The following is a 14,900-nucleotide window of genomic DNA, read 5'->3' on the forward strand; positions in this document are numbered from 1 at the left end:
AACAGTAATCAAGCAAGTAGCCTATTGTTAGAGCATTTCTGAAGCCTTGGTCTTCTCTCCTATTAGCAAATAAACAGAATGCTTACTTCTAATGGAACGGTATTTTTCTTTCTGATCAGACATACATAAACACATTAATTCACGTTTACCTGCTTTGGTTACCCTGCACTTCTCAATATCCCCTTTTTCTGTTTTGTCAGAAAAATGTCTCTTTGACAGCATAGCCATGCAGACGACCTTTGTTCCAAATGTGATAAAAGTAACATAATGGCAGCATTGTCTGGTCAAAGGCAATAGTGTTACAGTTGAACCAAACCTAAACACTAGACAGGAAATCCATTGACTGCTTCACGTTATATGAGACAATATTAGAACTTGGGGCGTGAGAACAAAGTTGATAAATTTAACATGCATCTTTACAAAGTCAAGAACTAGTTTGATGTAGGATACAGGACCTGTATTTGCAGTCAGACCACTCAGCAGTGGCCAAATGCCTCTGTTGTGCTTATAAGCATATTTGCTATGATTTATGAATGTCATTTTTTTTTATTTAAAGCATTACTCCCACAAATTGCTTTCCCTACTACATTAACAAAATATTTGATCGTTGGCCACAGCTCATTAAAACCAAGCAAATGATCCAAGAGCAATTAGTCACTGAAATTTCTTGGAAAGATTACAAGAACACAGGAAACAGTGCATTCACCTCAAATTAATCCATCAGACCAGTGGTTGTCCAGAAGGGGGCGGAGCCCAGAAGGGGGCCTCAAGGAGCTGCCTGGGGGGGGCCTTGAGGCAGGAATACATCCTGGACAGGTCACCAGTCTATCGCAGGGCACACACACTCACCCACACACTCATACCCTATGGGCAATTTAGAGTCTCCAATTAGCCTACCTGTCTACATGTCTTCGGACTGTGGGCCAGGATTTGAACACAGAACCTTCTTGCTTTGAGGCAACAGTGCTACCCACAGCACCACAGCGCACCATGCACAGTGTATGTTTGTTAGGAATGAGAAAAAATGAGATAAAGAAGAATTTTTGCTTTGTAAATATTTAATGATTACTGCAACGGCAAATCTTTTAAAATCACTTTTATGCTTTAATGGAGTTAAATGGAATAAGCTTGGCTAGCTGCACTGGAGTGTGTACAGATGGAAGTTATCACGTCCCCCTTGGGGTGGGGGGGGCTGTAATATTTCCGTCGATACGGAGGGCCTTGTGGGCAAAAATGTTGAGAACCACTGCAACAGACTCTCTCATCTGAACAACTGGAAGTGACATTACTTCCGTTTTCTAAAACAAAGCTTCCCGTCTGCAGCAAATCGCCTCTAGTGTGCTGCAGCAGTATGACACAAAAGCCTTTCCTGTCAAAGGGATGCGTCGGTCTCTGGGGATTATTTAAGTGTTTGTGCATGTTTTGATTGGCACAGACTGTCTTTAGGTGCAATGGATATCTTAGATATCTTAGATACATAAAGAAGTTTCTGATGACACGTTGGCTTAATAATGACTTGCATTATTACTGTGCAAGTTGCTTTGGAATTATATGAAGTGTATTTTCTTGCTCTAGATAACAAACACCCAGATGGCACCTACAAGTCATTGTAAAGCTGGCAGGTCTTCTGTAAATACCTATAAATCCTCCATTGCACACAAAACCTGTATAGGCCAATCAAAAAGACACAGTAAAACTGAAATATAAAAACCCTGAAAATGAACTCTCTAGAAACTGCGCCACCCAATGCCAGACAAGCATATTGCAGGCCAAGGCAAGGTCATCACTTCTTAGACATACACATTCAACCTATGTACAAAAACACATTGTAAGAAAGTATTTTAATTGGGAAAGTTTATTTGGTGGCAAGTATGGTGTACAGAAGATAAAGAAAAAAAAAACATCAAATTATTTCAGTTATGCCATAGCATTTGTTTGAAGAACAGATTTTGGTAGTCATACCATATACACACATGCGCAGAGAGGTACACTGTACACACTGTTAGAAAATAATTATTATTGATTTTTTTTTGGACAAAAGCCCTTAGCTGGGGACACTCAGATAGCATCTTCCACAATTCCCATCTCAATAGCTGGGTATGTACACAGTTCAGGTTAAATACCATTCTTGAAGTCACAACAATATGCCATAAAGATTCAGAACCTGCACCATTTTCTCACCCTTTTCAAAAAGACAGCATAGCCAACTTGCTCTCACATAACTTCTGATTAACCCTTTATGGTGGCAAAATATGTGATTAGAATGTTCTTGACTGGACATTCTATTAGTGATGCAACAATCACTACCGGTAACTGAAAGCAACAGCGTTATAAAGCACTGACAGGGAATTGTAGAGAGAAAAAAAAAACATTTCAAAACATCTACTTTTCAAATGGTTAAAATACCTGACAGCATAAGAGCTTCCTCCTGGCTCAGGACAGTTTTGTTCATCACCATTCTGCACTGAATTTCATTCCCTGTGGACAACTGGCCAATGCCTCCTGACCTCTGAAGTTGGGGAATTGTAGTCTTATTGTAGAATTATTGTAGTCTTCTCCAATGAACACCAACCCAAAAAGTTAACGAGCAGTAAGTGTTCACATTGCAAATTTAGTTTGCGATTTTACTGCACTTACATGCAAGCTAATTCATGCAGAGGGTAGTCGTATCTACCGTGTGGCAAAGCAGAGGGGAAGTGGAAAAGAGGATCCAATACTGCCACCTGCTGGTTGATGTTTGCTGTGCACAACATTTTAGGTGGTAGAATCTGTTGATACTGGTTCAGTTTCCACCATTGTAGGATAGGCTGGTGTGTGCTGCTATGGTAAGAAATGGAGTAGAACCTATTGTGCACCATCAGTGTGCACCACTCTGGAAAACACTACCTTTTGTGTCTGACAAAATGTCTGATAGCAGGGATTCAGCATCTTTAGATACTGTGTTGTGAGCAGAAGCTGATATCCATCACCATACTCTGGGGATCATTGTTTGAAATGTAACCAGTGTCTTTCTGAGATGGCCACCGTTTGCGCAGGGAAATTAGCTTGATGATGGAGCACAGCTCATCTCGCTAGGACACCACTTGCATCTCCGCTGCTCCTGCAGGAAGAGACCACAGCCACGGGCTGACAGACTGGCAGGTGGAGGTGCCGTTACCCTATGCGAGTGCATGGGCCTGGGCAGGGATGTGGGCGTAGTCCCCGCTGCTCCCATAGTTGGGGACCTTGCAAACTGGCCAATGAATGAGCAGGGCCAGATAAGCACACTGGGACCTCCCAGAGGTGGGGTCCAGTGAGGCTGCATTGCTGTGGGGCGACTGTGTTCCAGTGGCACTTTTTTGGGCTGAGGGGGACCCCATTATCTATGACCCAAAAAAGAACAGGGGAGGCCACAGACCTCCCTGCTCTCAGTGTGAGAGAGGGGAGACTCATCTCTGTCACCAGGGCCACATCCGCAAAGGACTGTATTATGAATGAAATACACACTCACTGGCTGCTCAGTCCATAAATCAATAGAAATCAGACGCTATGCAATAATTATGAGAGCGCATATAGGGCACATGTGGGTACCCGGATTTATGTAAATTTACAGTAGATTTGTTACATAAGTCCATATTCATTTCTGTGGGTGATATAGCTTGGTACTGAAAATGTATGCGCAATACACCAAGCAACATAGCAGAATCATCATGTGTTCTCCCTTAGATAAGAGTTGTTTTTGCTCTCATGCAAAACTGAAATATTAGTAATATTACTCTCAATGGTCAAAACCCACCTGGAATAACCGCACACCACAAACAAGCCAGAGTGAATTATTAACCCACGCAGGCAAGCAATCCGGTAAATCCTGGTTCTCTGTCCTGGTGTTCCGCCCCCTCACATCTCCTGGTTAAGACACCGGTTTTCACGCCACAACAGAGAGCCGAGCACAATATGGGAGAATAAGCCAGAGTACAGCCAAAGAACGAATGGGCTCAGAAACCAAGGTAATCAAACCCACAAAGGCGATCAGACAGACATACAGCCACAGTCAGCTATATACCAATGTGCCCTAGCAGGTGAAAACGGTAGATTCTAATCAACAGGTTTAGCTCATCGAAAACCTCAACCAGGCACATCAGTCAAAGTGGAGATATCCTGTTGCGAATATTTATATCATTCCCAAAAAAACCTACAACCCAGAAAACTATATACAAACATTTAAAAAAAAGCTGACAAACCTGTGATGTAGATAAGACACGGTATGTGATTTGTATTATGCATCTTCATATTTTGGCAATGTTCCACAAATACCTGCACTTTTTTTTCCCCTTGTAGCTGTGACTCATGGGATTGCTGTATGCCCCCTAGGGTTAGTCTTGGGGGAGAGAAGGGGATAAGTGTATTAAATCGACACACAAGGACATTAAACCAAAATTCAAGAAAACTGAAAAGCAAGCTGTTAAAAAAAAAAACAAATAAAAAAAAAAACAATTTGCCAAACATTAGGATTCAGGACAAACTGACCTTTGTACAACTGGACTGCCCACAATATGTTTTAAATCTCATTTTTGACACAAGTGGATTAATTGACTAGTAATGTTGATGATACTGCTGTCTAATTCACTGGATGCTATTCTGCATTGTATATTTCAACCAATGTTGATAAACTAATAAAACGGTTTACTCTGACAACGTAAAAAAAAATGCTGAAAATGGGATCAAAACCATTTAAACTGTTAAGAATGAAACGCATATGGTATGAAAATAGTTTATTAAAAACAAATCCCTAAAGCTCTAAACGCTGGAAGTTCATTGCATGTTTGTTTCATCTTTTTTAATGTAAAAATGATAGAAACCTCATTTCCTAAACCTTGCAAATATCGAAAGTTAAAAACAGCACAGAAAAAACGGCCTTGTGTTTGTTTTTGATTAAATTTTCTTCTGTATTTGTGTGAATCAAAAAAAAGCTAACGGCAAAACACTCCCTCCAAAAATACAAAACAAGTGGGAGGAGAAGCAAAAGCATATATACAGCAGTATTTTTTTTTTTTCTTTAAATTTTTTAAACAACATTCGACACTGGGACACTGTGGTTCCCAGGGTAGCGAATCCACAACTGCCAAAATGCTCGTTCTCACATTCTGACCACGGACCGTGTATCTGAGTTTTTAGTCCCTATGACTCCGCCTCCTGTGACTTCTCTGTGGGTTCTGTGCTCGCCATTGGTGGAGAGGGCTGTGGCTCAACAGTCACTGTGGAGTGCTGCGAAGGAGGCTCCGCCCCCACGGGTTCTTTACCAGAGTCTGAGGGAGCCTCGCCGCTGGCGGGCTTGTGCTGAGCGTCGGCGGCGTCCGCCTCACCCCCCACCCTCTCTTTGGGCCCGTCCGTGTCCCAGCGCGACACCCTCTCGCGGGGCCTGCGTTCCCTCGGCCGCTCCCTGTGCCCCCCGCCCCAGTGCGGGGCCCCACCCCCCTCCTCGCGTTCGGGGCTCCGCTTCCAGTCCCTGCCGCCGTCCCGCTCCCGGTCCCACCCCCCCTGCTGCTCGGGATCCTCGTGCCGACCCGCGTAGTGGTCCCGCCCCTCCCCGCCCCCCCGGCCGTAAGGCTGCCGCCCCCTGAAGCGCTCCGGCTCCCTGTCCCGCCCGAAACCCGGCCGATCGCCTCGGGGCGGCCGGCCCTCCCAGTCGTCGGGCCCCTCGGGGCCCCTCATGAAGGGGGGTCCCGGAGGGGGGAAGGGTCCTCTCATGGGGTGGGGCGGGGGCATGCCGAAGCCCCCAGGGGGTGGTTCTCGGTGCATCATTTGGGGCGGCCCCCGGGGCATCATGGGCGGGGGCATGGGCGGCATGTTGGGGCGGGGCGGGTGAGGGGGGAAGCGGTGCATGTGGGGCGGAGGTGCCCCCGGGGGGCGCTGCAGGGGGATCATGCCCGGACGGGCCCCCAGCAGACCTCCCGTGGGAGGCTGCGGGCTCATCACCGGACCTCCTGGACCCATCTGGTTGTTGGCTGGAAACACAGGAAGACAACAGTAAAAATCTCAAGATCTACTTCACATTTTCATTTTAAGCCTTTGCTCTAAAACAGAGCTGCCCAACCCTGTCCCCAGAGACCTAACATCCTGCAGGTTTTCAATTCAACCGTAATTTGGCACACCTGATTCTGCTAATTAGCAGCTCAATACGAACTCTAGCTGTTGATTGAGGTGCGCTTTGTTGGTAGATCTCCAGGAACAGGATTGGGCAGCCTGCATAAAAATAGTCTTTCTGTTATGCAGGTTATTTGAAATCTAGTCATTTAAACATTATTATTTTAAAATGTATTATTATTCTTCTTGCCTACAATAGCACATTGTTGCCTAATATCTGAGGTCATTTACGATTATGAAGTCCATCTGCACCTCCACAGACAGTAATGCTAAGTGCTATTTCGCAGATTATGGATGAGCAAGAGAGCGAGACCAAAGGGAGAGGGCACTAACCCATTGGCTGGGACATGGGGGCAGGGAGGTTGCCGCTGACCCCCTGGTTCGGTCCCGGGACGGGGAATCTGTCCACGGGCGCGCTGGTGTTCCTGGGACCCCCGCCTGAGGGAGGGGGCGGATAACTCCCACCCATGGAGTCCTTAGAGGGGGCTTCCCCTGAGGAGCCAGGCACGGCTGCTGGGGGGGGGGGGGGGGGGGGGGGGGGGGGGGGGGGGGGGGGGGGGAATAAAACAGCAGGGAGGAGATGAGTACAGAGGTATGGCACCCGGGGAGAAACACAAACGCAGCGCTTTCTGGGGGCTGGATGAAAAGAGCAAATTACTATCCTGTTACTCTACACGCACAACAGTATATTACAGTAATGTACATTAAGCTGCAGACAGTCACCAGAATTGGATGGGCCTGTAAATAAATTGTACTAGAAGGTACTAGGACAAACCCGTTGTGCTTTCACACTCCTGTATGTCTTGAGCTCATTTTTAAATTCTACAAATAAACAGACGACAGCTACAAGCTACAACAGCCCCCCCCCCCCCCCCCCCGGCTGTGCTGTGACAAACACGCCCAGGCAAACTGGGGAGGCTCTTACAGGTGGGGATGTTGACGCCGGGGGTGGGGGCGGGGGGCCCCGTGTTTCCCATGGGGGGCATTCCGCCTGGGGGGGGGAAGCCTGCATCACAAAGAGAGGAAACATCAGGATCCCCGGAACCAATCACAGCACAGCAATTCACACAGGCCATTTCCCTGCTCAAGCTGACAGTGTGGTGGGGTTTCTAAGTCCAGTCCAAAATTCAATGCCCACTGTTCCACGTTCACAGCTGTTATTAATACCTGGAGGCATCTGCATGGGGTTGAATCCCTGCCGGAGGAAAGGCGGAGGGGGCGGTGGAGGCACCCCCGGGGGGAAGGACGGAGGCGGCAGGCCCATGGGAGGGGGGTACGAGGGGGGGTGAAGGGCCCCGACAACACCCACGGGCTGGACGGACGGCATCTGAGAGCAGAGTAACACAAGCACAGGCACGTTAAAGCTACCGAAAATCTGTCACCTACGGCAGCACCCTTACGGCTCAGTGGGCAAGCGCGGATTTAGATCAGCTGTGAAACGGAGTAAATCTGTTCTTATTCTATTAGACCTAATCACAGGAATGACTATTCGACTCTGGCCGACATCCTCGTACACCAATAGGCACCAGAAACAGACCGACCTGTGAGCCCAAACCACTGGAGGTGCGTTTATGAACAACCACTCACAATATACATACAGTTACAGTTGCATACATACAAAGGGATCAAATCAAAAGGAGAGGGGGAAAAAAAACATCAAACATTAAAAAAACATTTTTGTATGTACAGAAATCCCTAGCAAGGCTGGAAGACCACATTACAGGTCTGTACTTTCAGTGAAATGGTCATCAAGGATGTGGATGCAAGTGTGTGTGTGAGCTGGCATATTTTCAAACAGATGGAGAACACTGCAAATTTAGGTTTCAGACAAGTGCTGCAATGTGGGCACAGGCAATGATGTCAGGAGAGTAAGAATCCTGCACATATTCTCTTTCAGTCACTTAAATGAGTTTCTGGAGCACATGTACAGCCATTTGTATTAATACAGAGCAGCTAATTTACAGATGGATGAGACAAAAACCAGAGGCACTCAGAAAAAAATTGCCTGAAAGAACACCGCAGGGATAATTGCGATCTGTTCAGCTTTCTGAGGGGATAAATGAAATGGGATTCACACCCGTAGCCCCTCCGCACAGACCGGCTGGGTCCGGCGTGTAATAAAAGAGGCTGTGAATGAGGTGGCGACTCTCTCAGCGCGGCAGGAAGCAAACAATCACTCAAGAGTTTAATATTCCCCGTAGGAGAACCCGGGAAGCTCCGGAACAGAACACAGAGTCACCGCCCGTCACTGCCAGGAAAGCCCATTACACCGGAGGCCAGACTCTCTGCTGTACCGACGCTGGCGGTCTGTGTGAAGGAGATATTAAACGGAAACCAGGGGGCTCTGGAGAAGCCCAGGTGGTATTAAGAGAGCCTATGTGAGTGGGGAGCTATGTTTTGTTATGTTGAAGACTCCCTTCCCCAGTGTTTACTAAGGTTTGATATAGTGAGCTAACCTACCTTTTCCCCTCCCTTCATGTCTGGTATGTCTCTGACCACCTCACAGAGGGAACAAGACTGCCGTAATGAAAATGAATGCCCTTCAGAGGGGCCCTGTTCAAAAATGTTACATCAGCCGCCTGCTTTGCAACACAAAGATGCACTGTCCCGCAGCACATTTCTCTGTACAGGAGGGCTAACGTGCTAAACGCCTGCACTTTGACACTCGAGGTTCCTGCAGGTTTCCGTGGTGACTACCAGTCTCGACTGTGACATAGATAACTTTGTAATGACTCTGCTTTCTGCCCGACATTTTTGCGGTCAGTTTTGGAAGTCACTCTGAATAAGAGAATCTGCTCAATGCCTCAATTTGAACACACGTGCAGACAGCCCCCCCCAAAAAAAAAGAATAATTTTTTTTCAAAAAGTTGATATTTCCATCTCTCGATCCTAGGAATAGATGATGACAATTATTTAATTTTCATATTTAATATTTCCCAAGCAGTGGTTGGTGTGTGTTTACACTGGATTCGGGAAATGGAGATCACATGAAAATAGACCCACATTGGTCTCCCTCCCCCTTGTTATAGACATACTTGCCGGAGTTTTGGTACCCCATGTGGAGGCAAAAGTCCAGTTGGGTCACTATAGAAGGCACATGTCCCACTACTACAACTAATAACTTATCACGGTCCCCTGATTCAATCAAGTCCTTGATATGTAGAATCAGGTGTCTTGGTGCGAGGCTAATACAAAAACCAGCCCTTTTCGCATAAGACTGGGGACCCCTGCACTACCACCTCTCCAGATTCACCAGTGTGGTCAACAGAAGCACAACACACTGCTGACGGATCTCATACCATTACTCAGAGGTGGAAAGTCCAGGGGTCAGAAAGCAAAGGTCCTGCCATGAGTTTTTTCCAACCATGAACTCAACCAGCTGATTTCACTAATTAGTTCTACTGCCTGGCAGAAGAATTGCGATAATTAGCAAATCCAGGTGATAGGAACAAAATACTGGGGAGAACTTTTACTTTCTGAACCTGGATTTTCGACCTCTGCTGTTACTACCAGTGTCGCTGAATTCATGTTTATGAACCATTTCTGAGACAGTCTTCAAATGTGATACAAATCAAGGTACAGAACATGTACAGCTGTCCATATAGCAGTGTGTCTGTGTGTGTGTGTGTACACAGTAGCCTCAAAATTAATTTGGATCCCGCATATACTGAAACAAATCATTCATCTGGACTTAAAAAAGATTGGCAGTGCACACGCTAGGTCACGTATCTGATCAGTAGTAAAACAAAGAAGACTAACTACAAAGTTTAAAATTACTGATACCACAGTAACATCTTGGAGGAATCCTACACAAAGACAAACTAAAATAAAAAAAAACTGCAATTAATGCTGCCAACGCAACAAAGCTCAGTTTACATTTCACAAGTGCCTGTTTTTTTTATTTTTATACAGCGATTATATTTAACACTTTTGTATTATCCACTCCCAGATTCCTATACAATGAACAAAAGCTTCTAGAATTTTAATGAGCACTCCAACAACTGTGTTTCTGCTGGACACAGAAGCCGTTACACCAGAATTATTCAGCCTCATTTCAAATCAGAGAGCTGACTGAAAATGACATGCAATTCATGTGACTGAACTCCACGTTAATGCCCTTAAAGGTCAAGCTTGATGGAACGGACACACAACCGTGGCAGAAGAAATTCTCGCAAGTTACAGTTAAATTAATCTTGAGTTCCGAGAAGCCTTTTCTGAAATTGTACAAAATTGATATTACCAATATGCAAGAGTTTATCAAATTGGGAACATGTACTATAAATATGTTTGATGCATTCATCAGTAATAGCTTTGGCTATTTGGCCTGCGGTGATCTGAACATGGTGGTGAAATAGAGGCTTATGACTTTGGCATTATTTTTTTCATGCACTTAATGATCCTGGTGCCCTTCATAAAAAGTACGGCAGAGTGAAATCTACACATTCTTGCAAACCCCGGTTGTTTATGCAAATAAGCTAAAGCTTAATCAAAATAGTACATTACTGCATCAATGATTCGACGCCCACATCCACGTCTGCAGTCAACCAAACAGGAGCTCGTCAGACAGACCAGACAGCGTATTTAGGATGAGTTCAGGAGAACGGATGACAGGAAAGCAAATACAATGACAGTACAGGAATCCTGGCAGGAGGAGCTGGAAAACCTCAGAACCACCAAATCCAAATAAATCACAAATTAAATAAATACTGAGGACGCGAAAATAAAAAATACATCAATTCCGATTTATATTTTCTGAAAAACATGCACTTGCAAATGCTGAGCGTTGCATTGGTAGCACTTTTTTGTGAAAAAATGTATAAAAAATATACATTGCTGTCACAATAGCGTTTAGCTGTACTATACTGTAAATTTACATGTTCCTCATATAAACTGGAAACATTCCATTCCAAAAATAGAACTCAAAGGAAGGCGACCATCACGACTGAATTCAAATTTGAAATTAATGCATGAAACATTTCCACCCGAATATCTGACACTTCTAACATGATCAGGAATGCAATAAGGCATGACACTGTGCGCCCAGTGGTTTTATTATTTATCAGTAACAATACATAACAGGGAATGCCCAGTGGACCCAGTGCTTTATTATTTATCAGACACATTTATGTTGGCAAATGTGGTTTTTATACACTAATGAAATTTAGGAGCCAAAATTAAATGTGACGTGCATATAGGGTCTGTTTGTCTCTAGTCAAATAAGCAAATATGTTAATGCTGACTGTGACAGGTTTCACTTTACTCCAGTTCCTACAAATGGTTTCATTAGGAAAGGCTGTCGCCTTAAATTATGTTTCATAGACTGCTCAGCCATGTTCACAGAAAACACACACGCGCACACGCGCGCACACACACACACACACACACACACACACACACACACAAAGCTCTGGCCGTGTGTTCTGGATCAGGACAAACTTGATTGGTTCAAAACAAACGGCGCGAACAATCAATGTGGCGACATCAAATTGGCGGCCCCAAGTCCCCCTCACCCATGTAGAAATCCAGCTAGCCTTCAAATCTGTCATAGCCCATAAACACAACTGCCATATGTTCATGCCCATTGTCCCTGGGTTATTCATATATTGCTCCATTTAGATGTCTTCAATGGAAATGAACTCCAATTAATATATATTTTGTTTTTTAAATGAACACATCCTCATCAGAGAAGCCCTCCCACAGTATTATTATTTTTTTTTCAGGTCACCGTGACGACAGGGGAGAGCTAGCCTTACCCACGTCTCTGGTTCCACCGTGGATTTTTTGAGCCGCAGGTCCAGGGGCAACGTGTGGAGCCGCTCCAGCCAGTGGAGCTAGCCGCCTGCTTCCTGTTCCCTCCCACCAGCCAGGCTGGCCACTTACGGGGGGGTCCAATCAACGGGCTCAGCGCCTCTCCAGTCTTTAATAGCTAACCCCACCCCCCTCCCCCCCATGCCAGTTAACCCATTCATCACCGAGCGCGTGGTACATACCTGCTTTCCCTAATCTCACCCGTCTTCAACAATGGACCATGTAAATGATTTAAGATCAAGCACAGCACTACAGACCAGTTCTCTCTGTACATGCTCTTTAGTCCTAAGGCCTGCTTTAACCTTGTTTATCAGTTATACTTGAACTTATAAACTTGAACTGAGGCCACAGACAATTGTTTAGCCTCACACCAAGAATACATGCTTATAGAGCCGTCAGGTAACCTGACTGTGCAACCCGCACCTGGTTATGATTTTAGCCTGGTTAATGATTTTACATTGCCGAAGTCTCTACCACTCTTTTTCCATCTGAATTTATATATATTATGACTATAGATGCTTACCTATAGTAATCCAAAAAATGTAAGAACTTGGGCATTAACGGGTTAAAGAAGCCTGGAACATTTGAAAAACGTTCCCTTCATTAAGGTACAGAGCCAGAAAAACGTTTGGTTTTTTTTCCTGTTGACTTGTTTGTGGAGCCACAATTTATGTTTGTGTGCCTGCTTCAAAGTCTGTATCTCGTGTACATTTGTTTTCTCATTTAATAAAAGCGTATTGTGCCTGGCTATGATTCTGGGCACTGGAAAAGGCGGCATATGTCCCTTTCCCGGGACATTCCATTTCCTGAAATAAAAAGGGCATTTTGCCTGAATGAATCCATTTTCCTGCAGTATCTACAGTTGAAATATACAGTGAAAACACTTATCCTTGGGTGTCCGCCTTGGTATAAAGCTGCACTGGATAGCATGCTGAAAGTCATTACTACACAGAATGGTTTGCTTTCAGATAATTAAAAAATACTACTGGGGGGGGGGGGGGGGGGGGGGGCGGTAATATCTCCCCCACAAAATTAGAGTGGTAAAGAGATATGAGATTGCCAGTCACTAATAATGAATGGGGCACTATACTGAAACAATTAAATTCTCTGTCAAAGTGTGTGAGATATACACAGATGAAGATCCAATTCCAGGCCGATATTACACCATAAAAACTGAAGATAGTGCTTCAAATATGTGCTGGTATGGCTGTGATGAAGTTGGTACTTTTACATCATTTATGCTTTTGCATATTAATTTAAAGATTCTGGACTGAAGTAACAGACATTTTTGTGTTCAACGCTCAGTGTTCAAATGTAGCAATATCCTATAACCTGTATACTGGGTAACAAGGCTGACAATATTCAATGGAGCACTACACAGCAAATAATGTCATCAGCTTTTCTTTAGTAAAACGGCTAATATCGTTGAACTGGAAAGAGATGAAATCCAACGGATTCAGCGTGGGTAATGGGCTCCTAAACTCCCTGATTTACTCACAAAGGGGTGAGCAGCTTCAGCTCTTATGGACTTATGCTCTTAATATGATGGACTAGATGGCCCAGGGATTTTAACAAGATCACTTACAAGCAACAGAATCACTGCTCCAGGGCTTAGCGGAGAGCATCAATGTATTATGCAAATACTAAAACAAAATTCGGCTATTTGGGCAAATACTATGGAGGATGCAAAATATCATGTTCATAGTGTACTGCATATTATACTGTGTATTGTGACACTGCACCCTCTATCAGATTGTGTGTGTTGCACTTTTTTGTTTTATATATATATAGTGTTGCCAAAACCTGTAATGAAAATAAATAAAATACATGCACTTATTCAGCCTTATCAATCAACTTGATTTTGTAACCCACATCAGGGTATGATTTTAAAAAAAGCCTGGAACGTCTGAAAAAGATTCCCATAACAAAGACGCAATGCTGTCAAGATATTCCTTGTCAATAACGAACACACTCTTGTGGGCTTGAACCTCAATTACGTGCATCTACCTGCTTCATAATCTGCATCTCGGGTACATCCGTGTTCTCATTTCATACGCGAGTCTACTGTCACTGGCTCTGATTCTGGGCACTGAATGACCCTGCATCCGTCCCTTTCCGTATTTCAGAAACCTCACCTGCAGCAAATCGTCCCGAAAAGGGAGGACTTGGACTGGATCCAATCAGAACGCTTTTCTCTCTTTTTTTTTTTTTTTGTACGGGTCAGCCCTAGCGAAGGTCTCAAGAAACCTCATCCATAAATTAATGTGACAAACAGAAACCCATTTCAAGGGCGTGTAATGGAATTAAAAATTGCTTGTGTGCGTCCCCGGTGTGGAACTAAGTTGATTTAACATGACATGTTGCATTGAAACCTTTTTGCTGTATGAGACTATCACTATTGTGTAACGGAATTAATTTTATAGAATACGTATATGAGAGACTTTCCTTTGGTTCTTTCTTTTGTTTTTACAATCATGTATTGTATAAACTGATGCACTAGTACTGGGTGAGAGTACTATAAGCCCTTTTGGGCTTTTCTCTCTCACCAGCACTATCAGTATTTAGCTGCTGTTGTCTCAATATTTTCCTTGTGTGAATAAAAAACAAAAAATAAAAAAACATGCACCAAAGGCAGTGGTAAATGCCGTTTCCATAGGAACAAATTAGGTGTGATTGTTCAGTTCCCTGACAGCCAATCAGGCTTTACCTACATTTGGAAAAAATGCAGAGAGCACCGAAACCCATGTAATTCCAACAATTATTCCACACACTCACCTTGGTGAGACAACAGCACAGGTCGACACTGCATTTATAAACAAGATCCCATCAGATGATAATTATGCGGTCTTGAACGTGCGTGTAAGCTTGCATCATTAGCTGAATAAGAGTGCTTATACTCAGTCAGAAAGTAAAAACTGCAACATAAAAGACTTTTCAACTGGCAAGTTCAGCTCACCAAGATATCCAAA

At 44.3% G+C, this 14,900-nt stretch overlaps 1 protein-coding gene across 2 annotated transcripts in view; it reads right to left on the reverse strand.

The window, feature by feature from the left end:
• Positions 1 to 2,023: 2,023 nt before the first annotated feature.
• The window catches only part of LOC118209835 (SR-related and CTD-associated factor 4-like), a 33,887-nt gene continuing 21,010 nt past the window's right edge, over positions 2,024 to 14,900 (reverse strand). Inside the window, exons 17-20 of one of the 2 annotated variants that reach the window (XM_035385522.1) lie at positions 7,291 to 7,450; positions 7,049 to 7,129; positions 6,457 to 6,633; positions 2,024 to 5,984 (exon numbers count right to left, since the gene is read on the reverse strand). In XM_035385522.1, coding sequence (XP_035241413.1) covers positions 5,158 to 5,984; positions 6,457 to 6,633; positions 7,049 to 7,129; positions 7,291 to 7,450 — 1,245 coding nt within the window. In that variant the 3' untranslated portion in view covers positions 2,024 to 5,157. Of the gene's footprint in view, positions 5,985 to 6,456; positions 6,637 to 7,048; positions 7,130 to 7,290; positions 7,451 to 14,900 lie in introns of both variants that reach the window. The other variant, XM_035385521.1, reaches the window with a different exon arrangement.

The sequence above is a fragment of the Anguilla anguilla genome, chromosome 12 (genome assembly GCF_013347855.1).
Source record: "Anguilla anguilla isolate fAngAng1 chromosome 12, fAngAng1.pri, whole genome shotgun sequence".
In the NCBI taxonomy this organism is placed as follows: domain Eukaryota; kingdom Metazoa; phylum Chordata; class Actinopteri; order Anguilliformes; family Anguillidae; genus Anguilla; species Anguilla anguilla.